This window comes from Neopelma chrysocephalum, unplaced genomic scaffold, assembly GCF_003984885.1.
Source record: "Neopelma chrysocephalum unplaced genomic scaffold, ASM398488v2 Primary Assembly neopelma1_22, whole genome shotgun sequence".
NCBI classification, from domain to species: domain Eukaryota; kingdom Metazoa; phylum Chordata; class Aves; order Passeriformes; family Pipridae; genus Neopelma; species Neopelma chrysocephalum.
In genome coordinates this window covers 16,791,268-16,814,840 of record NW_020897689.1, presented here as the reverse complement: position 1 = coordinate 16,814,840, position 23,573 = coordinate 16,791,268, and the positions used below count along the sequence as shown (strand labels likewise).

The 23,573-nt window shown below is 38.6% G+C and overlaps 1 protein-coding gene across 3 annotated transcripts in view; it reads right to left on the bottom strand.

The window, feature by feature from the left end:
• Positions 1 to 19,435, bottom strand: part of RB1CC1 (RB1 inducible coiled-coil 1) — a 72,464-nt gene extending 53,029 nt beyond the window's left edge. For 2 of the 3 annotated variants that reach the window (XM_027673955.1, XM_027673972.1), the window contains exons 1-5: positions 19,387 to 19,435; positions 6,335 to 6,453; positions 4,238 to 4,365; positions 1,646 to 1,772; positions 1,209 to 1,379 (exon numbers count right to left, since the gene is read on the bottom strand). In XM_027673955.1, coding sequence (XP_027529756.1) covers positions 1,209 to 1,379; positions 1,646 to 1,772; positions 4,238 to 4,308 — 369 coding nt within the window. In that variant the 5' untranslated portion in view covers positions 4,309 to 4,365; positions 6,335 to 6,453; positions 19,387 to 19,435. Of the gene's footprint in view, positions 1 to 1,208; positions 1,380 to 1,645; positions 1,773 to 4,237; positions 4,366 to 6,334; positions 6,454 to 15,717; positions 15,737 to 19,386 lie in introns of those variants that run through there. The other variant, XM_027673964.1, reaches the window with a different exon arrangement.
• Positions 19,436 to 23,573: the final 4,138 nt, after the last annotated feature.

Genomic DNA, 23,573 nt, shown 5'->3' with positions numbered 1-23,573 from the left:
ACAGTCATATGATTCACAGATAGATACTCAGTAACTCAAGGCCCTATTTACGAAGTCAGTAATAACTGTCAACAGGTGGGAGAAAGAGAAGGAGTCTACTGGACTCAATCTTTGCCTTAAATCAAATAGTATGTCAAGGTCAGATTATTCAGTAAAAATTCCCCCTCCCAACAGGTCAGGATGCCAATGGAAAAAACAAAATCTCTGTACTATACGTAAGACTTAACACTTTTCTCTGAATTCAGCTGTATGGTATTAAAATCTAGGCATTTCAAGTGCTAAATATTCTTTTGGACTGCAATAAAGTTGTCACTGAAACCAAGAAATTTTATTACTGAGACAAAACACATATTACTATTCATTTTGTGCAAAGTGCTACATATAACCATTCTCCCACTCCCAGCCATTCGAACCTTAAATAACCTTTAGAGATATTAAATATATTTAATACATTTAAATATAAAAATTGAAAAGAAATTAGATCAGTTCCCAACATGAAGAAACACAATCAGTACATCTACTGAAGGCATTGTGTCAGTTTTTTGACTACATCAAAAAACTGCTGCTCCTACTGCATGCACACTTGGTATCTTACTGACCACGCTGCAGGGAACGAGTTCTCTCTATTAAAATAACACAAAAGTAATCAAATTGGGATTCTGACTAGTTTGCAAGTAAATATATGCAAGTAAAAGCCAGTACTCAATAATGGGCAATCTGAATTTTAGCAAAAGGAAGCTTAGTTTTATTAATTCCTCACCAGTTGTTTAGACACATAAGATAAAACAGAAGCTTGGCAAGGTGCTTTTTAAAATTACACTGCTAATTTTCTACTTGGGTTAACAACGTTTCCAGAGTTACTTTTCTGATTTCAGGTTGAGGCAAACAGAGGACACTGAAAACAAGGCAGTGCATTAAGGCATAGGTCCAAAGCAACCAGATTGCTTTTATTTTGCAAATGGTGTAAAACATATGCATCCATAAAGGTGTCTTACATTATGCTTTTGAAAGAAGCTCTGAACATGCTAAAGAAGCAAGCACATTTCAATACTTACCTTGAAATACTTTGAGACAAAGGCTCTGAAGAATACATTATCACTAGCATGCCGTTCTTACTGCTTTTTGAACAAACTATTTCATATTTTACAGCAAGCATCCCCTCTGACATATTTTCCTTTGGTGTGCAAATACAGTAAGAATCTACTTACTACAGCAAGTTGTGTTCGTGATGCTACTGTATGAAACACTGCAGGCATCATAAGAGATTCTTCTACTTTCAATTCCATCTCATTCTCTGCTGAAAACGTAGTTTTGGGGATAGCTGGTGGACGTTCACACAGGATCATTTCTTTGTTGAATAAAAAAATTGGATTGGTGTCCTATACTCAAAAAAAGAAAATGAAATCAAAGACTGAGTAAAGGCAACATACTATTTAATCACCAATTATTCCACTGTGTGGGTAACACGTCTTAAGAACAAGTTAAAATCTACATGTATAAGGTGAATACAGAAGGACCTGTTCCTCAAATTAAAGAAATCCAGCAAACAGCATACTATGGAAAAATATTTAAAAATTCCTTAGTAAAACATCTTTTTCTTCCCCTATAAATGACAGTCTAGACTAAGAATGCAGTATGCACTTACTGTTCCAGCACTGTAACTACACACTCTTCTGTCTGGTGCCATACACTCTCCTCCATTGACAACCAGCACTTGGTGCTGAATGGCAATCTTATACTTTGTTTGAATTGCATGTTTCAGATCAGCCACACTGGAAGAAATGGGAAGAGAAGATGACACTATCAGCATATCGATGTCTCTAATTTTACATACTCCAGTAAGAGGCACAGGTGACTTGTCAGTGTCAAAGCAGAACATTTTTAAAACAAGCACTACTTTTTATCCTGCACAATGACATATTTCTAAGTTTTGTAAGTGTTGTAACATGTTGCATTCTGGATACCCAGCTAATAAGCTATCAGCTAAAAGAAGACTGCCTCTGCATTACTGGTGCATCATTAGTAATGTTTTTCCAAGATCTGTTTGCATGCTGAAATTCTGGATTAAGTCATATCAAGCATTTAGGATAACAACTGTAAAAGTCGTATTATGTTCTTTTAATGTAGACTTCATGAACAAAGAGCTGACTTGCTAAAACCCTACAAGACAAAAATATCAACACTTCATTATGTGTAATGTAAGCAGAGTTTCACCTAATAAATTGACTGATTTACTTACATGAAGTGCATTAATAGCACTGAACAGTAACAGGAAATTTAACAATCCGTACATATGCAACAAATTTGTATAAACATCACAGACACTTTTAATGTAGAAACAGGATATCAACAGATCATCCCTGTTTTCAGTTTACCAGCCTCATACCTGGTATGAGGTATCTAGGTGATAATACTATTGCTTATTTTAGACTGTTCTAGACTTTTTCTTTAAAACATAAGCAAACAGCAAAATAAAAAAGAATTTACTAATTGATACAGTTACTGAACCAAATTATAACACACTGTGGTAGTACCTGCGCAAAGATATTAAAAAGCTTCAGAGTATGAAGAGAGTAATCAACACAAGCATCAATGGTTTTGATATAACTGTCAGGAAACATAACAATGGTACTGGTTGTACGGTACTCAAAAAATAAAGATCAGTTATCTAAAATAACCACGATTCAACATGACATCACAAACTCATTACAAACCTCTCACGAGCACAAGCTTGCTGGCTGTGTTACCGTAACCATTCACCTATCATCTCCATGGTCTTTAGGAAGATAGCTTGGCCTGTCCATGTACAAGGAAACAGGCAAAGAACCCAAGAAAGTTAGTCTTTCTAGAAAGACCAAGTCCACATGTACAGATATACAGAATAAGAAATTAAACAGTTCAACTGAAGAGTCCCTGATTTCATTTGGTTCACTGGCTGGAAAGCTTCTTTCTCAAAGAACTATCCAAATCAGCAAAAAGTTGGCCCCTACTGGATTATTAGGAGCCTGGAATGGCAGCTCAGATGCCGTACTTCACTCACCATGATGTGGAAACATAATGTCTAAATGTACCAGGACACCATACAGGGATATGGGCACATCTGCAAATGACCTGGTAGAACCAGAGTGGCTGAAACAGTATTTCACACTGATAATACCCTGTGTGTCAACAGGCTTTTAGAGAACAGCATACAAAAACAATCAGTAGACAGTCTTAGAATCCTTCCACCACAAACAATTTTCAAAATCCGAATTCACTTGCTGAGTCACGAAAATTAAAAACAGGAATTCAGGAGAAAGGAAACAATGCATTTGAGTACAAAATCCATGGTAAAAGTCTTTTAAGCACAACTACTTATTGTAACTCATTCAGCACTGGTAGAGCACGAAGACAGCAGGTAAGCTTGGCTCTTGCTACCTACAGTGTGTCTTGCACATGAGAACAACGAAAAAAGGATATAACACAAAGCACACATTTGAAAGATGCTTTTGATATGCAGCAAAAAAAAAAAAATACAAACAGGAGACATATTGGGACTTAACTGTGATCCTATAACACTGATAAATGCTTCAGGCAATTGGGCATTCAGAGGTTCAAGTTTTATATACAAGATGATGTAAAACATTTTGGAGCCTTACAACACAGGACAGAACCCACTTTTACCCATCCAGAAAATGACACAAAAACCTTCATGCCAATTCTTTAGCATCTAATCTAAAAACATTGAAGAGCACGCATTTTCTTCAGGATAACCATATTGATAGGAGAAAAAGAACAACCTCCACAAGTTCTTCTATGATGTCAGTCAGTGAAAAACAAAACTCTTACAGAGAAATCATAAATAAAAATATGATTCAATAAAAGAGCACAAAAGATCAGAAGTCATTCTGACAGTTTTATTCAAAAAGCAACAAATATACTACCAGACTCAGCTAAGAGTAGGTCAGTCTCTGTCACTACTCCAGAAAGTAAATAACCTCTCTACTCTTTCATGGGATCTCAAACACACAGAACACACAGAATCACCCAGCAAGGCATTGAAAATGCTAAATCACAAAAAAAATGAAGAAAACCCACAACCAAAATCCACTCAAATACATGAACACCTGTGAGAAAACTATATCAACATACTAAAAAATATAACTGAGTATCATCTGTCAAGAATCTAGTATATAACAACTATATATGCTTTTTAACTTAAAAAACCAAGCAATATACAATTAATTTACTCTCTTACTTTTGCACAGCAAGTTCAGTATCAAACGTAAGGGTAGTTCCAGTGTTGACCAAAAATACATATAGCTTCATGATGATTTCTTTAGGTCTCTGAAGTTTATAACTTCCACTGATAAAATCATTTAGAAACTGAAATAAAAATTTCAAGTGTTAGTTTTACATGAGTTATGAAAAAGACACGCACATGCTTTTGAAAAAATACTTTCAGATCAACAGTGGCTGAATACATCATCCCTCACATTCCACAGTTCTTTATCCATTTCTAAAGATAGAGATGTTCCTCTGACCAGAAACATGGGCAAGGTAAGTCTCTGCATGTGCAGATGGTTAGAAGAACACATGGAAATATATACTGACAACAAAAAAATTAAATTAAAAAAAATTTAAAAAAATGTGACTTCCAGTTGCAGAGGTCACCATCCCAGATCATTATCTGGCTTGTCTCAATTATGAAATATACTGTTAAAGCCCTTGATACAGTTATTTCCAGCCATCCTTTCTAGATTTAACAAACAGTAGCATGACCTATGCTATCTATTTCCCTCAGCTTACAGCCACAAAGTCTGTCTGCTCATTAATATCCCTACCCATACTTTCTTCATTCAGATATATTGAAGTATTGGCCAAAAAAAAAAAAATAAAAAAGGTAGATTTCCTTTTTGTATTTCTCCACAATAAGTAATAGTTTTAAAAAATATTTTCCTCTGCTACCAGCATTAGCTAAATCTGTAGCTACCTTCTTTGTCACCAATGGCAAATATGGAGTATACAAGAAAGAATGTGCAGCCCAACACACAGGATGCATTTTCAGTCCCGTGCCCCACAAGCATCTGGAGGAGCAACTACATGCACAGGTTTTTCCAGTGTATGTGACAGATGAAAAACCTTGACCTGCTTCATAAAACATTGAAATCTGAGATTTTATCACTGAAATACTCCTTACTTCTGAGCCTTTTTTCTCTTCTCCTCCACAGGAGGTAGGAAGTTTATGAGTTATTTCTGCCACACTAACAGAGCTGCTGCAGAGTAACACTGCAGTCACTAACAATCTGAATTTTTTTTTTTGTTATGTGGAAGGAGTTACAAAAAGCTGAGCTGTAAAAGTTTTAGCCACTAAGTAATATTTTTATATCATTATAAAAAAGACTTTTTCAATCAAATTACTACACAGGTCCTATAAGTGGCCCCTCTTTCCCTGAACATATATACAAGATCTACACAGCTAACTGTATAACTCTCAACTTAATCAGAATTTGCCTTTATCTCTTTGCCTACACCCAGAAAAATTGACAGACCACAGAGAAAAATAACAAATATGCCATTAAAATGAGGAGAGAGGAGAGGTTTTATCAGAAAAATTATTTCAGAAAGTTAAAAGAGCTTTTTTTACAAGAGAGTGGCTTTCCACACATTTCTCAAGCATTAATTATAGTACATAAACTAGTTAAAACATGCGTTTTCACATCAAGACTTCAGAAACACCTGTGGTAAAAAAGCCCCAGTTAAATAATTTGATCTGAACAGAGTTTTGTTGTCCTTACACTTGAACTCTACTGTACTAAGTGGCAACAGTTCCATTTTGTATTGGGAAATGAATATATTCTATAAACCAAATTATTAGATAGGTAAAAACTGTTGAACACCAAGAACAAGCTAACGATTATTTATTTATTACTAAATTCTTTGGACTAAGTTTCAGAATTGATCAGTCTCCTGTGCACAACCTTCTTTTCACAAAGAATGTATTTGTGACTGTGATCCAGGTAGAATTAGAAACAAACATTAAATAACACAATGTTTCAAGCAAGCAGCATGGAGCACACAGAAAAAAAAATAAGCTCTTTTCAATCTAAGCATAGTAAAAGGTTTGTAGTACCCAGCTTTCACATAAACATTACTTTCCAGGCTGAAGTGAAATATGAGACAATGTGTTCATCTCATACACACAGTGAAATTTTAATCATTTACCCCTCTGTACCATAATGCTAAACCTAACTAACACAGAAAGAAACATTATCAAGATCAAGAATATTTATGACAGCATCTGCCATGCATCAGCAGACTCCAACTTTTTAACTTCAAGCAAAGAAAGAATTACCTTCAGGCACTATACAAAGTTACCACCTTCTTCAAATTCAAGAGGAGAGTAACTGCACACATTCGCTTTACTTGATTTTTGGCAACAGAGTAGCATGGCTGTTCAAAGCCAGAGAAGATCTGCAAAGAAAAGATACGGAAATGCAATTACAGGTGTTATTAAAATGCCAGGATTTTATGGTCATAATTGCATCTAACCCAGAAATCAGTGTATGTCAATGCCAGAAGAATAATTATATGGTAGTTGTTTTTTAATTAATAACACTATCCAGTTACAAATCTGCCCAGAACTGCTACACACCTGAACACTTTTGCCCATGAGTTTTGTTGAAAGTAACTGTTAATGATACTTTTGGATACTTCTCTCCTTTACAAGGAGAGAATTTTAGCTCATTAAAAAGGAACTGCTTGCATTTCCATTAACTGAAATTATTGTTCAGAACTAGTGCTGAATGCTGATACAATGATGCTGAGAGCAACAGCAAAAGTCATAACACATGAAATTTATCTAAGAAAATCCAGCATCAAAAGGTATACATGCTACTGATGTTGAATGAACAGCAATCTCCAACAGCCTCCTTCAGGAATCAGTGTCACCTTCCTCACCTGAAACAAGGTAACCTATTATGCTAAGCCACTCGCCTACTTTCAAAACATGTGTTAGATTGATTTATTCTAATTTCTCTTTTAAATAAAGTGAAGATGTTAACCATTCCCACCTGCTTGTCATTGGCATTTTTGCCAGGGGCTTCCTCTCCCAGAACTGTTTTTTAAAGTACAGTGGAAACTGCAACAATCAAAATGAGCCAGATTACCAAAGGTGATCCTTTTAGGCTACCCTAGTTCATTTTAACTGTTTTCCGTTAAGCAGCAGTGCCAAAGGAGAAGGAACCCTTGGCAAGGAATGTGTTGATGAGCCGTTGGGCTCAGGGCAGTAAGGCAAGTGCACAATCAAACTCCAAACTGCAAACAAACATTATTTCTATCATGTTAATGCCCCAGCAAGCTTTCTGAGAAGATGATCAGGCACTATAAAGGGTGATAATCCATTACTAAAAATAGGCTTGCTGAAGCCTGAAAACCATTAGAAGGTGTAAACCATTTTATACAACTCATGCTACTAACGTTAAATCAAAAACACTTTGTCCCAAATTTGAAACCTTATGATAAAGGAAAAAAATTATTTTATGGGCACAGAACAGAGACATTATCTTCCTCTCTCCTGTCCACTCCCTCTTTACTCCTATGAAAAATGCACACGTCATTTTGTCAGAAGGAAAGGTACAATAAAAGGGAAATAAGCAATGTGTTTAAGTACTACCACTAGAAAAACGGTAATTGAAGTGTCTTCCTCCAGTTTAGCTATCATCAGTCAGTAGTTGTACTTGAGCAAAATGAATCTATGAATATTTGCTTTAGATCAAAGTAATGCACAGTAACATGAAACTACTGAAACACTTAAGCCACAAACTAGGATCACAACACAGGAATCTCTAGTCTTGTAATTTCTTTGCAACCATTAAGGAGACCAAAAACAAGTGGTATTTCTTCCACCCAACATTTTAGCCAACAATCCTGGAGGGAATAGAACTACACTAACACAGGCAGGACAAATTTGTATTAGATTACTCCTTAAAAAAAAAAAAAAAAAAAAGAAGTAGAATTCACAGAAATACACACAAGTCACCCATTCCCAAGGTTGTCACAAATTTCAGTGAATGCTTTCAGGAAGAAAGGAATTGCGTAAAGAAAGGTTTCAGAGAATACGTGCCTTTAACTTCCCTCAGCAGGAACTATGTCAAGGGCCTCTCTCCAGATGCCTGTTTTTGCAACACTGGAAGAAAATGAATTTTGAGAGCTCTCCCTAGTCTTGCATGTCTGGACAACATATGTCTGACTCTGAACAGAGTCCAAGATTAGTTATAGGGGGAGGAATGTATGAAACTCATCACAGTTGCCTAAGTTTCTTTTCCTTCAAAGGTCAGGTTACTGCAGACAAGCAAGCAAGGTCAGCTACATAACACAAATTAGCCTTTATGTTTGTTCCCAATATTCCAGAACATTATTGTTCAGCAGTAACATAAGTTCTTAAAATAAGCTTGGAGTGAAAGTAACACCATCAAGCTTCAACAGAATAGTCAAACAGCATTTTATTATTATTCTTCTTGTATTACCACAACAGGCCATTAGGAGAATTTCAGGCTTTTTTAAAATTTTTTTAGCATTAAACTGCTACATAGTGTTACAAGTTTCAACGTTTTTAGTGTTATAGTGCTGAAATCATTTTAATTTGTTTTAATAAAGGTCGAACAATTACAAAATTTGACAGCTACTGAAGACAGAGCTGCTAACTATGTAATCAGACAAAACCACAAATGACTAATCCAACCAGATTATTTTTTAAACTGTGTGATTTGCAGCATTAGATCCACGCTATCCTATAAACTAGATCCTTCAAGTTATGAGATGGAAGTTTGTATAAGGAACTGCCACAAATTATCAGTAACATTAAAAAAAACAGCTGAACATTTGAAATTTCTCTAACAGCTGCCAGGGCAGACAGAATATGGTAGATATAAATATAAGAAAAAGAATGAGATGACATGTAAGTAAGAATAGCCCAAAGCAGAAACAGCTTCTGTAATTAATTCAGAATACGTATATTTTGTTACATTAGCTAACAAAACACCAAAACCAGCAATGAATACATTATGTCACTTGTGACATTTATTTCACTGCTCTATGTTGTATTTACATTGCAATGCAATTACTGCAATCTTTCCCTATACGATAAACTCTTCAACAACTGACTACTTTTGAAGTCTGTGTCGATCAATACTTTCAACACATGTTTACAAGTATGGAGATGTATTTTATTTAGTTCAGAATATGCTCATTGTTACATCTGTAAAAGGAAATGAAGGTCTGTTTACAGACCCTTCCTTTTTGTCATTACAGTACAGGCATCACAGGTTTCACAAAACTCCACAAATAATCCTATGGCTACATTAACCACCCATTTCTGCCCTTAAGTGCAGAATCCCTGGTCCATTACCTAATGCTGACTGTTCCATTGTTTCATGGTACAATTCTTTTCAGTTTTACAAACTCACACACTGAAACATGGCAGACATGGCAGGACAAAGATAGAAATCAACATTTATGGTGTTTGTGTTTAAAGGTACATTAATCAACTTCACTTTAAAGTCACTATGTTTCCTCCATATTATCTTATTCAAGTGAACACACGTTTTTGACATCTCATTTCCCATACTTCCTTTATAAGCTGGATTGCAAACTGAACTTAAGCAAATGAAGATACTGATAATTTTTTCTTTAACTCCGAAGAATTTAAACTGAATAATGCCAAAGTTGTGGCTTTCCTTTAAACCCAGTGGTTTAAAATTCCATCTACAACAACACCACACCCGCCATATAAGGTACCTTGCTCTTTGTTCCCAGAGAAGTATGGCTACACATTTGTACAGTAAGTGTCATACTTATCAATGCTTCATCTTCCAGGTCAGATAGAACTAAGAGGTCCAAACTCTTTCCCCCTTATGTATATCTCCAGGTTGAAAGGGGCTCTAATCTGACAGCAGACAGAACTACGTGATCAAGGCAAGACTCTCACTGTTTGCTCAGTGCCTGCAATTCCACATTGCTATTAGACATTCACATAACTCTGTATGATTGTTATCTGTACACTGCTAATAAAGAAGTTTCTCTTCTCTTACTGCAGACCAGCTGAGGCTACACTACAGGTAAAAGAGTGTCTCCAATATGAATCATAAGTGTTACCCTCAATTACAAGGGTCAGGAGTCTCACGGGACATCACCGCAGAATTTCTTCCTGTCAAAAGGGCAATTCATCTGAGGCAAAGGCTGACAAGTCTGTCACATGCTTAAAAAGACTCAAGTGCTATTCCTCATGCACTAAATATCTTCTTGGATAACATCTCCCCTAAAGGGGAATATACCTTTATTACCTCTGGAGATGGAGAGTCAACTTTGGAGCATATTAACATGTTATGAAACTGTGCTTTATTTCCATACAGCAAATCTTAAGGTTTCCCTTTGAGATGCTGCAACTCCTGTGATTTCACCTTTTTCTCTTCTCCTTTTAGAGCAGGATTTCCTGTTTCACTTCAACTTAGGCAACTGTATAATAGACAAAGATACAAGACCAGTGCAGAATGTTCCTTACAATTCATTATGTTTTCTTCTATAAACCTGTCTTCTACCTCTACTTCCTTTGGTTTTTTCAGGTGCCCTTCTCAAAAAATGCTCTCTTGCTCCAACTTGCAGACTCCACAAGCAAAGTATTTTATAGCACATAAATCCTAGTATGAAAGGAAAATGAAAACAGAAATTGAAACTGAATTTAATAACACTAAGACTTTTCTTCATGTTAGTTGTAAGATTCTCTCTGAAAGCAGACTTCAAGGAGCTTTCTTTAAACTGCAACCAATGCATCTAACCAGAAATATCTTAATTTTGCAGAAGATTACTACTACCACCACCAGAAGAATAGAAAGAATGACCTCATTGTGAGGGCACACATTCTTTAGTAATGCTTTATGCAACAGAAATGGCTATGTTTCTAAACTACAATGCAAATGCATACCTTTTTCTGGATAACCAACTGTTGAAAGGAAATATGCTTTAAAAGGCACTTTAAAAACTTGAAAGAAAAACTAAAAAAAAAGAAAAATCCTAAGCTATGTGATGAATAAATAGTAGAGCTCCTCATGACCCAACTGCAGAGAATAATTTCATCCCCCACTCCTCCAAAATAAATTTAACCAGAAGACCTCATCTAATCACAGAGATACATGTTATTGCAGGTGGAGATCCTATCTCCCATTACCACCTTATATCAAAGCCTATAAACTTCATGTTCAAACCACACTGTAGTCTTAAAGAAAGACTGTCAATCCCTGACATCTGTAAGGTGCCATCTGGAGCTCTATTTATACTGTGTTGAGATGTGCATCAGGCACAGAGGCGGTTACTTAATTACAGCAACTCCAACAGTCACTTTGTTGTTAGCAGCTCTCAAACTCAGCTGCTGGTCAGTAAAGCAAGTCTTTTCCACTCAACACAAGAAATAAGCTGCAATTCTGCAGAGCAACCAGGAAATATCCCTAAGCTCCTAATTCCCAACTCACTAAACTGGAATTTCAAAAGTCAGTAAATTCAGTATTTCATAGTATAAGAGGCTTCTTTCCCCCTCCCCTTCCTTTAAGATGAATCATTTTATATAATACTAACTTAATACTTGAGTTACATATCACCATCATATTCAGAGTTGTTCCTGCAACTCTGAATTACATGGAAGCTCCTCCCTCAGCAACGTAGGTGCCACAGTGCCTTCATAGATCCTCAACAACATCAACACTGAAACAGCAGGAGATCAAAAACAACCGCATCTGGGCAGGCAAGAAAACATGGTGCGTTTAAGTGTAGCTTTGAAACTGGTGTGGCCCAAAACAATACAGCTTCTTACAAGTTCAGACAAAACTTACATTGTGAATTCTAGGAAAGTAAGAGTCTCAAACACGTTCATGAGGTAACAAGCACAATATTAGGCACTGTGTCATGATTCCATAGGTACATAATTATAAAACTTGAGATCTGATGGTTAGCATCTATTCACACTGCGGGTTTCACTGATTTGAGGAGCTGTCAAAACACAATCCATATAACAGATCAGACAAAAGTTTTTCTCCTCCAACAGTTAAACACAATTTTACCACATTTTTCAAAATGCCACATCTCTTACATGATAGAAAGTGAAACTTCTGTGCCTCAGGTAGCAGGTACAAGTCAGAAAACAAACCAAGGATTCCTGACAATCTTATTGCTAGGAAACAGCCCACAGCCTGTAGTATCCTTTTTCTTTCTTTCCTTTATTTTTTTTGGTTTTTAATTGATGGAAACAAGTCTTTTTACAGCTGTCTGCACCTTGGTTTTTGCAAAGTTAACTGAAGGTTTTGTCAGATTTTTCTTTTTTTAATGTATAATTTTGCCATTTCAAAGGCATTTGTAGTGTACAAGCCTCCCTCGAATTACAGAGATTAATACAATCGCTTTGCAAAGAATGGTGCTCTTGGGTAAGTGGAGCTTCAGGTGGGTTTATTGAAGTTACTGAGTGACTTCATGCTGGTGGGAAGGTTCTCCCTGTAGACACATACTCTTTAAAATAATTAGCATGTAAAAAACTTACAGTGTTTGGAAACAATTCTGCAAGAAACAGACAACAAAAATTCCTTTCTTTCTTGCACCAAACTCAGACAAGTCAGCATCGGTGCTTCTTCCACTAACATGCTCTCTCTGGTTAACCAAGACCATGAACACTGGTTATAGAAAGAGCACCAGAGTTCGGAATCCCCTTCCTCAGCCAGTTTTCCTGCTCCTTTCCCTGCACCAACTTTCAGTGGTGCAACCGTCTATACTTCTCTGGAATAAACTGGATTACTTTGCTGTAACAAGTTAGAAACAGCTTACTTCCCCACGATACCAACAGCTCAAATTGATTCCCTGATCTGATTCACTGCACAGCTCCACAAACTGATAAACTTCAACTAAGGCTGGAAAGAGGTCAATGAATACAGAGGATACCAAACATCAGAACCATCATTCAAGAAGACAAGTAAGAATTTTCAGAAGGCATCACACTCCTAACTGCCCATGTCATCCTCAGTTACTAGCAGATTGCTTATAAATGGAAACCTATTTAAAAAAAAAAAAAAAAAAAAAAGCCAGCATCCTCTTAAAGAGCAGGCTAAGATAACTAAAAAATGGGCAATTATTAGAGATGCAATTCAGGATAGAGTTTCTCAAAATATAGTCTAAGAGACCACTCATCCTGTCCTCCCCTTTCTAGATATACCATTATAATGCCTTTTTCTCTTTTATGTAGAAAAGAGAAAAATCTTGGCCAGGCCTACTTTAAAAGATGAAATCACAGAAATTAAGACTGATTAAATGGTATTTATTTCACAGAAATGAAAGCACTACAGATAGAAAGTAAAAGATTGAAAATAATGAAATGTAAGACAAGTAAAAGTCACTGTGATTTAGTCTGACTGCCTACATAACAGTCTCAGGTTCTTCCTGAATTAATTTCTATTCATATGCAATCAGGCTTTCAAATAACATTGAAGTTGTCCAGTAATAAGGAAATGCACCACCATCTTGGAAAACTGTTCGAATAATTTGCAACTTCCAAACTTGTTTCAAATTTTTCTTATCCATATGGATGTTTATAAATTTAGCATTTTAATTTCATGATCTAAAGATGAAATTTCTCAATTTTTTTAAGCTACTTATAATTCACATGTCACCTATGAACTTCCTGCCATTCATCATTCTTTTTTATTTCAGTGGTATCTGAAACAGGTAAGTACAGGACTATCAGTGAGATGTAGAGCCAATATAACCCCCAGCCTCCCTAGGAATACATATTTAGAAACCATGTCTAGATTCTTGTTGGATGTCACATAATTACAAATCACCTTCAGATCTCTACTGGCATCAATTTGAAAGAAGATAACAGCAATGTGTTCAGAAATGAAAAAAGCTGCAGGATGTGTTTGAAGAATATTGAATTGTCTCTTATCTCAAGAAAGTGTTTCCTAATTTTCATCTGCCCTTCTTTATCTTTCTGGGATGTAAGTCTTTGCTAGTTTAAAACAGTTAACAAACAGCACTAATAAATCCCTTCATGGAATATTACCAACTTAAGAACTACACAACCTCACCAAAAAAAAAATAAAAACCAAACAAGAAAACCAACAAAAAACACAACTCACAGCAGTTGATGTAGTGAAACTGTACTCGTCTTTACTGAACTCGGGTTGTGCTGCATGCAGCCATAAAGTGCATGTGAAATTGTTGTTATATTTGCTTTTTGAAGTTTATAGGTATTTTACCACCAAGCCTTTCACATAAAACATACACGAAAGTTTACACATTACCCCTCCCCCCACCCTTCATTCAGACAGAACTGAAAATTTTGAGTCATATTTTTAAACCGCTCACTGAGAATCAAGTCTCTTTCAATCAGTAGACAACATGAGTACTTGTAAAGAATATTTTTAAATAGACATATAAACTCATACTGAGTTTACTAGTAGAATATCTGCGATATAACATAAGCACAATGTATTAGAAGAGAGCTTCTAGTCCAGTTACACAATATACTCTTATATAAGAATTTCTGCTTCATTTGAATTTAATAAAAATACACACTCTGGAGGATGGAAGGAAAACTGTATGAATAAAAGTATCATTTTGTCTGCAAGAACTGTCTATCCTAAGCACAACTACAATAAATAAGGGTCAAATTTCCACACCTTTGACATACCAGCAGAGCTACTTGGCATCAACAAACTCAAAGTTTGAGATAAACCACTGACATTAAGAGTCCCTACTATATCAGGAAAAAAACACCATTCAAACAATATAGAGCAAAAAGTGCTGCAGCCATATCTACAACACACAGAAGAGCATATTTTACAGAATGCAGCATGAACACATTCTACAAAAAAAAAATAAAATAAAATGGCAGATAAGTCAGTTACAAAAGAGAACCTGAACACTAAATCAAAGTAAAATTTGGGAATTTAGAAACAGCTACCTCAAACATTTATAAATCGGGCCTCAGCAAAGTGCAACTCTTACAGAATTAATATTTAGCTTTGCTAAGAGTGGTATGATTTTTTGAATTTGAATAATACAAGTAGAACTTTGCCTTTAATTAATTCTTCGATGCTGCTTTCTACCTCTAAAATACATATTATTTTCAATCTGTTTGAAATAAAAACAGCATATTGGCCTGTCAAACACATCTTCAAGAATAATAATGAAGATTGATGTATCATACAGATACTAGTTCCACCTAATCCCTCCATATAAAAAGACAATGCAACTGAAATACTGAGCTCATTATTTCACCACTACCACAACTTTCCTACTTTCCTGAAAAAGCAAAAATACAGTTGCACAAGTAAGTCTTAGGAGGTAAGAAAACATGAGCTTTTTCCTGAGGAAAAAATAAAAGCATGTTCTGAAGTCAGAGACTCATGAGAACATTCCTTAAGCACAGTTGCTATCAAATACTTGCACGTCATTCTTCTTATTGAACCTATGGCATTACACAGCAAGACAGACACGGGACATTTGGAACCTGACTAGTCAACAAAGCAATTTTACATTTTACTTTCAATAAACAGGTAATCAATGCAGGTCAGAAAGAAATTCATACAGCACTTAAGCCTTTTCACATAGAAAGCAGGCTACCAGATTCTACAATAGCTTATTTTCTAGATGCACAAACTACTAGAGCTTTATATATATAGCACACTGTAATCGTTTCACCTTGATGCGATAAAGACAGCAGGCCCAGCTGCAAAATCTGTTTCCAAACGAAACTGTCAACATCTTGGATGGACATAAAAAGCTACACTGAGCTGTTGCTGGTAGTTTAAGCTCAGAACCATGCTGAAACCACAGACTGTAAACCTGAACAACAAAAATAAAAATACACAGCTGGAGATGGACAGAAGAAAAGCAAGAATTGCCCTGACATCCCTGGTGTTTCTCCTGACCAGCCTCATCTCAAACTCTGAATGAAAACGTTGTGTCAATAAATCTTTTTTGATATTTCTAGCAACAACTTCCAACAATTGATATTAAGATACTATGTATTATTAAGAATTTAGTTATGCATGAATCCCATTAGAAAAGACAAAGTATACCCACTTCCAACCTTGCTTACAAATAGGGATAGAAAGAGCTGATACACGTCTATGATGTCTTCCACTTTCTCTCCTTCAACTGAATTCAAAATTAAAGAGTGGATCTGCAATATGAATTAACTCATAAATAGACAAGTGACTTTTGCACAATGACGGAATGCTAATTAGCTCACAAAAATAATTGCTAGCAATTTTTTTATCACCATTAATTATGCTGTAGGCTTTTGCAACAAAGAATTCATGTAAGGATCTTTCAACTTGTACACCAAAATCATTACTCTGACAAATCAGCTATAAAACACACACTCTGTAATTCTTGGAATTATATTAGTAATTTACATATTAGTGATATTTTTCTTTTTTTGCCTCTTTGGTATCAGTGCATTCAATCAGGTCCTGCAGTATAATACATTATTATGTAAGTTGGCATCTCCTAATCAAGTGTTTGCTATTCAATAATACTGATTAACAACTTTGCATCAGCATGCTAACTATTAATAGGGTCCTTGTAAGTAGTAAGGTATTAACTTTTTTCCCCCCTCCTCCTCTTCAGAAACTGTTCATATATTGTCATTGAGCTGTGAACCAAAAATCAGGAGCACAACTTTCTTGAGCAACATTTCATATGCAGGAGACACGTGACTGCTTGGGTAGTATCCAAATGACTGAAGTAACTCGTGTGACAGCTGGGTACACACACTACAGTTTTTCATTTCAACTTGTTTCACTTTACCCCAACATGCGAATGAACCCAACCTGTGCAATGTAAGTCTCAAGAGCCTCACATCACTCTGAGCCAGTCCTCCACAGAAACTAACTGCTAGTTTAAAACCAAATAAAGACTTAAGAACACACCGGTGACAACATGCCCTAGAGGACAACACACAGAAAAACTACTGTAACTGCCACTCTCTTATCAAAAAGAGCAAATCAACATGTGCTGCTCTCCTATCCCCAACATACCCTCAACCCCCTAATTTATCAGAATAACTGAAGTTCTAAGAAATGTACTAATAGTTTAGAAATTCAGTTTTTCACCTTAACTTCTGCAAGACCACGTAACCTTAGCTGTGTTCAGCCAACATGCAGGGACACAACGTTTTTTAAACAGACACCACAAAAGACCTCAAAATAACCCTTGCCCTCTTCTCCAGTCACAGCATAAGTCTGCTGCATACACTTCTAATTATAAATATAGTAACCTGACATGGGGAGAGACAGCCCATTGAATATGATCCCAGAGATTACTAACCCAAATCTGTGCTGAGTACAAGTCTAGAACAATAAAATAAAGCATAAGATAGATCACTATTTTACAATCTACATAACACACAGCTACTTGCACAAAGCATAAAACAATAGTATACTCCCAAAGCACAGATAGGTCTACAGTAATCCATTATCCCAAAAGATCCTGTTTGTCTTTCTAGCTCTATAACTGGTGCAGCTAAGACTCCTTATCCCGTGTTCTTCAAAAATTTGTTTTCTTTACTACTCCCAACATAATAAAATAAAACCACTTTGAGTTCCAGAGAGCAGTTACAATACGTAAAATATATCCCCTGCACTTTCATTTAAACTCAACGATGCTTAAATACCTAATTTCTTTTTTGTTAATATTTGTTTCTCGGCACAGAAGTAGAGCACCAGATAACAATAAGGCCCTTTCTTTATGTGCTTCATCTTTTAAAAGCTTCCTAAGGTACTACATATGAAACACTCTTCAAGATCACAACTTAAACATACTGTAGTAGTGCACATTTTCATTATTATTATGAAGTATTTCCATAGAGATGGACTTTTTACAAGGCTATGTATGGGACAGGACAAGGGGCAATGGCTTTAAACTGAAAGAGGATTGGTTTAGACTGGATATTAGGAAGAAATTCCTTACTGTAAGGGTGGTGAGACAACTAGAACAGGTTGCCCAGAGAAGTTGTGGATGTCCCATCCCTAGAAGCGTTCAGGGACAGGTTGGATGGGGTTTTGAGCAACCTGGTCTACCTCAAGGTGTCTCGCTGCCCATGGCAGGGCAGTTAGAGCTGGATAATCTATAAGGTCCCTTCCAACCCAAACCATTCTATGATTCTAATTCTGTTTATAGTGTCTAGTATTTCTCATAGTACTTCTCAGCTATATAAACTTCAACTGTAAGAAGCATGTTTTTCCACCCTCATCATTTCTCTATAATTACTGAGGTATCTTTTACCATACCTCATACATTACCATCTTTTACAAACGCACACCTTCAGGAGTGTAAGTTCCTCCATAAACCCAATGGCACAAACTAATTCTGACACACATTTATGTGAGCAGAAGGAAAAAAAAACACAAACAGCTTAACCTTCTCATTCTTTCCCATAAAAAAATAAAGGTGAAAGCTTAAAATACAAACCACAAGAAATGGCTCATGACCAGAACATACCATGTAATTACTTCAGACAAAAAACAAATGACACAAGAGAAGAAAGACAGGGCCATATGAGGTCTAAATTAACATTTCTGGGTTGGTTCTGGGTTGGTTCTGAGTATCTCAGAAACTGACGTGACTTTTTATTTCCTCTCTACCTGACGTTAAGTAAGAAGCATGAGCATTACAAAGATCAGCTCATTTAATTCTCCCAGCACTTATATTAGCATTTCTACTTCTGGATCACTAGCAGCCAGTACTTTGGGGGTCAGTGAGAAAGAAATGCCAGCACTGGTCAAGACAACAGCCTGAAAGTCTACTGGAAAGCAATAAGAAGAAACCGATGGCAAAATCCAGCACACGACACATGCTTCCTCGGGAGCAGGAACAAGTAAACAACGGAGGGAAAGAAAGAACAACGTTTGTAAACACACATCGCTTCTGCCGGCGCTCGCCCGACCGCCGCCGGCGGCGAGCACGGAGGCGCTGCCAGGCTGAGTCATTCCTTTTAGTAACTTCACCGCGAATCCCTTGCCCTGGCAGCGGAGCCCTGGGCAGGCAGGAGCACCCCGGCCTGCCCGGCGCTGCGGGTTGGGAGTCACCGCCCCCCGTGCCCGCTCCCCCCGCCGGCTGCGCAGGGGTCATTCCGCGGCACCGGCAGCAGCGGTGGGATCCCGGTCCTTCTGCACCCCCTCCCCGCCGCCTCCCGGCTCTTTGTCGCCCGCCCCACGGGTACAGCTCCGCGCCCAAAGCCGCGACCGCCGCCCCTCGCCAAGGCCGCCCTCCCGGTACCGGAGTCCCCGCCTCCCCCGCGGCGGGGAGGGGCCGAGTGGGGCGGCGGGGGGAGCCCGCAGGTCGGGGGCAGCGCTCCCCACTCACCGGAGGGTCCGGCGCGGGCAGCGCCGCGCATCCTGCGGCGGCCGCGGTGGCGGCGCGTCCCCCCCGCGCGGCGCGGCCGGGCCAGGCAGCTCGGCGGGGGCACGCAGCGCCTCGGTGGTGACCGCGGCCGGGCGGGGAGAGGCGGCGGGGCGGCAGAGGCAGCTCGGCGGATCCGGCGGGCGGGCCGGGGGCGCGGGAGCAGAGGAGCCCTGCCTGGCGCGGCCGCCGCCGCTGTTTGTTGTTGTCGTCAGCCGCTTCCGGCGCGAGGGCTGCCGGGAGGGGGCGGTGCGCGGGAGGCAGCGCGCGGCGGAAGCGGCGGCGGCAGCGGAGCGCGGGGCCCGGGGCCCGGGCGGGATCGAGGTTGGAAGGGAACTGGGAGATCATCGAGTTCCAGCCCCTCTTCCTGGACAGGAACACCTTCCACCAGACCAGAGCTCCATCCAGTCTGGCATTTGAATACTTCCAGGGATAGGGCGCCCACAGCTTCTCTGGGCAACCTGTTCAGTGCCTCACTACCCTCACAGTAAAGAATTTCTTCCTAATATCTAATCTGAACCTACTGTCTTCCAATTTAAACCCATTCACCCTTGTCCTCTCACTACGTGCTCTTGTAAATAGTCTTGCCCCATCTTTCCTGTAACTTCCTGTCAGGTACTGGAAGGCCACAATTAGGTCACCCCAAAGCCTTCTCCGGGCTGAACAATCAGCCTTTCCTTGTAGGAGAGATGTTTCATGCCTCTGATCAACTTGGTGGCCCACCTCTGGACTTACTCCAACAGATCAATGTCCTTCCTGTGTTGGGGGCCCCAGACCTGCATGCAGCACTCCAAGTGAAATCTCAGCAGAGCAGAGCAGAGCAGAGAGGCAGAATCACCTCCCTTGACCTGCTGGCCACACTGCTTGTGATGCAGCCCAGGATACCTCTGGCTTTTGGAAGTTGTGCCCTCGGCCTTACCACAGCACGTGGTTTCCTCTATTTCATTTTACTCTGAGATCACAGGAGATCAAAGATTTAGGAAATCTACAGAGAGGTTTAGAAAAGAATAGAAATCTGTCTGGTGTGTTTTGAGTTTTATTGTAAAAAACGACACTGAAATAACTTTTGTGCACTTCACCGATATTTTGAATTAAATACTCATTTAAAAAAGATGTTTTTAGATGTCTTGCAATACTTAGTTACACCCTGAACTAATAGAAAAATGTCAGCTTCTAGTAGAGAAACTTATCAAACACTTGATATGAAATGTATCTTCTGTATCTACACAGATATCAGTTTCCACCACACTTCTACGTATCATCTGTTGCTTAAAGAAGGCATCACCATCGCCGGTCCAGCCAAATGATGAGTCTGCTTCCCAAACACACGGTAGTTTTTTAAAGGCCTGAAGTGAAGACCTGCTATCAAGGATAAACTGTATATAAATAAAAGGAGAAGGATTTATAGCAAGGAATCAAGGGCTCTCTGTCACTATATTCTTTTTCCTGCCATAGGCATTGACTATTATTTCAGCATTTAAGACAATGGCTGATTGTATTTCCAGTTGCTAGGGAAAATTAAAATTTCACACCTTAAAAATCTGACGGGTCACCCCAGCATGGGGTGGGCAGGCAAAAGCCCATCGTTTGCATTTAAAAACATTCAACTTATCCCCTCACCGGCAGGACAGGGTGGCCCCAGATGTGCTCACCTCCCAAGTCAGGCTCCACGCTTCCTCCCTCCCTGCAGAGGAGGATGGGCCCCTATGGGAGCTTGAAGAGCTTCTGATGCAAAGCAGCCCATGAGCTGTAGGGTGGGAAGCACCCTCTTATTCCTATCTGAGAAAATGAAAGTGAACCTCACACACGTCACTTTTGGGTTTCACTTTTATTACAAGTTTCTTTAGAGGCTCAGCCTGCAGAACTTTTCTTTGAGATGAGGACATTTTCACTTAGAGTGAATTAGAGAGGGGTGCAAGCTTGTTTGACTTGGAACTGCAGGTGGGAGTCACGACACTGGCATTACAGACATCCTCCAGCCAAGATCCCTCGAGCACAACATACAACTGGATTGTACCTTCCCTGCCACCTCACCATGACCTCTCCTTCTTCTGTAACATACACCATAGACAGCAGGTCATGGAATATAGGAAATTCAAAGCATAATATTGCGGCCAGAGTATATTCAGATATAGAATATACTTTGCACATCCGAAGAGGATTGCAAAAGAGAGTGCAAGCATGTCATGGTCCCCAGTGCAGAAAGGACATTGACCTGTTGGAGCGAATCCAGAGGAGGCCACCAGATTGATTAGAGGGATGGAGCATCTCTTCTATAAAGAAACGCTAAGAGAATTTTATTTGTTCAGCCTGGAGAAGAGAAGGCTTCAGGGTAACCTAATTGTAGCCTTCCAGTACCTGAAGGGAAGTTACAGGAAAAATGGGGCAAGACTATTTACAAGAGCATGTACTGAGAGGACAAGGGTGAATGGGTTTAAATTGGAAGAGAGTGGGTTTAGATTAGATATTAGGAAAAAAATCTTTCCTGTGAGAACTGGAACAGGTCGCCCCAGAGGTAATGTGGATGCCCCATCCCTCAAAGTGCTCAGGACTGGGTTGGATGGGGCCTCGAACAACCTGGCCTAGTGAAAGGTGTCCCTGTCCACGGCAGGGGCGTTGGAACTAGGTGATCTTTAAGCCTTTCAACCCAGGCCATTCTATGATTCTATGCATTTAGTAAAATAGCTAGGTCCATTATATAAAGCATTTTCTTCCCCTCACAAAAGTTTACTTTTAGGTGTGTTTAAACATACACACAGCCCTTCACCTAGTTTTATTTTTACTTTGAGTTCACCAGCTTGTACGTCTACCACTTCTCACAAGCTGGACCAGGCCTATGATTTTCACTGTAAACTCTTAGTAGCCACCTCTGCTACATTGGAGAGCTTCCTGCCTGCTTGACTCATGAAAGACAATGTTGAGTATTCACAACCTGTCCCGTTTTCTTGGAAAACACCACTTTCGTGGGCTTTTAAAGGTAAACATGGCTGCTCTACCCCCAGTTGCCACCTTGTGGCACCCATAAACAACTACTCCCCAACTTTTCAGCTTGTTGGGAGACGTGTCCAAATTATCCACATGCTGAAAGACACCTGTGGCACTTCAGACTACATGAGTGAATGGAGCTGAGAAGACATCGGTACTTGGATTAACTGATGTAATGTAAAATATATAATTTGGGAAATAATGGGAAATATAATACAAGTTTCAAAGCAATTCAAGGGATCTTTCTGTAATGTAACACTGATTATGTCAAAGTTGTGTTGTTTTAGTTCTGCAGATGTCAAGTTCAGCTTTTTGCATCACCTAAAATGATCTTCTCCTTCATAAATTCATTGATTGTGATGAAGGACTAATCTTTATTTTGAAGGGAATGATATCCAGCTAGAACCTGACAGAACAAGTACCATGCATGCTATAAACAGAGGTAAAAAACAACTTTGAGTTTTAGTAAGCCTGAAGCACCAATAAGTTTCATTAAAATTCTCTTGAGGAGAAATTATGAGAGTGACCTCTTGAAGTTTGAGTAGCTGAGAGACCGGCAAGAGTAGCAGCAGCATCTCTTCAAACACTGAAGCAGCAGTGCCAACAGGCTTTGTAGTTTTCTGGCAAAGAACCTCTGCTTCTCAGACTCTCAACAATTGCATAAAATGAGGCTTCAGGCGCTTAAGCATTGTTCTGCTTTTTACAGCACGTGTGGGACAACTGTTGATTGATTTGAAAAGCAGCTCAGGCTGGATTGAAGCAGAAACTTCAGTTCTGAGGAGTAAGCAAAGTGCTGCTAGCAGAGCAGGTTGTTCTGGCTTGTTCTTGTAACATTTCATTATGTTGCTTCCTCTCGAAGTGATCCAGAGCCACTTCATGCCAAGCAACTAATTACAGGTTTTTTTCATAAGCCTGTCTGAACAAAACCTAAAATTTGACATTATATCTGGCACTTCTATCCTGAAAAAGCTGTATTTTATAAAGATTATTTTGCTCCAGGATATACAAAAAGAAAGCATCTAATCAAGGTTACTGATAATTTTTCACATTTGCAAAGTGCTGTACCAAATGTAGGTTATTATTCTTTCAAGAAACTGTTTAGGATCCAGCTGTATATTTTTTTCACATTCTGTAAAACAGATGAGAAGTTTGAAGGAGTTTTTCAG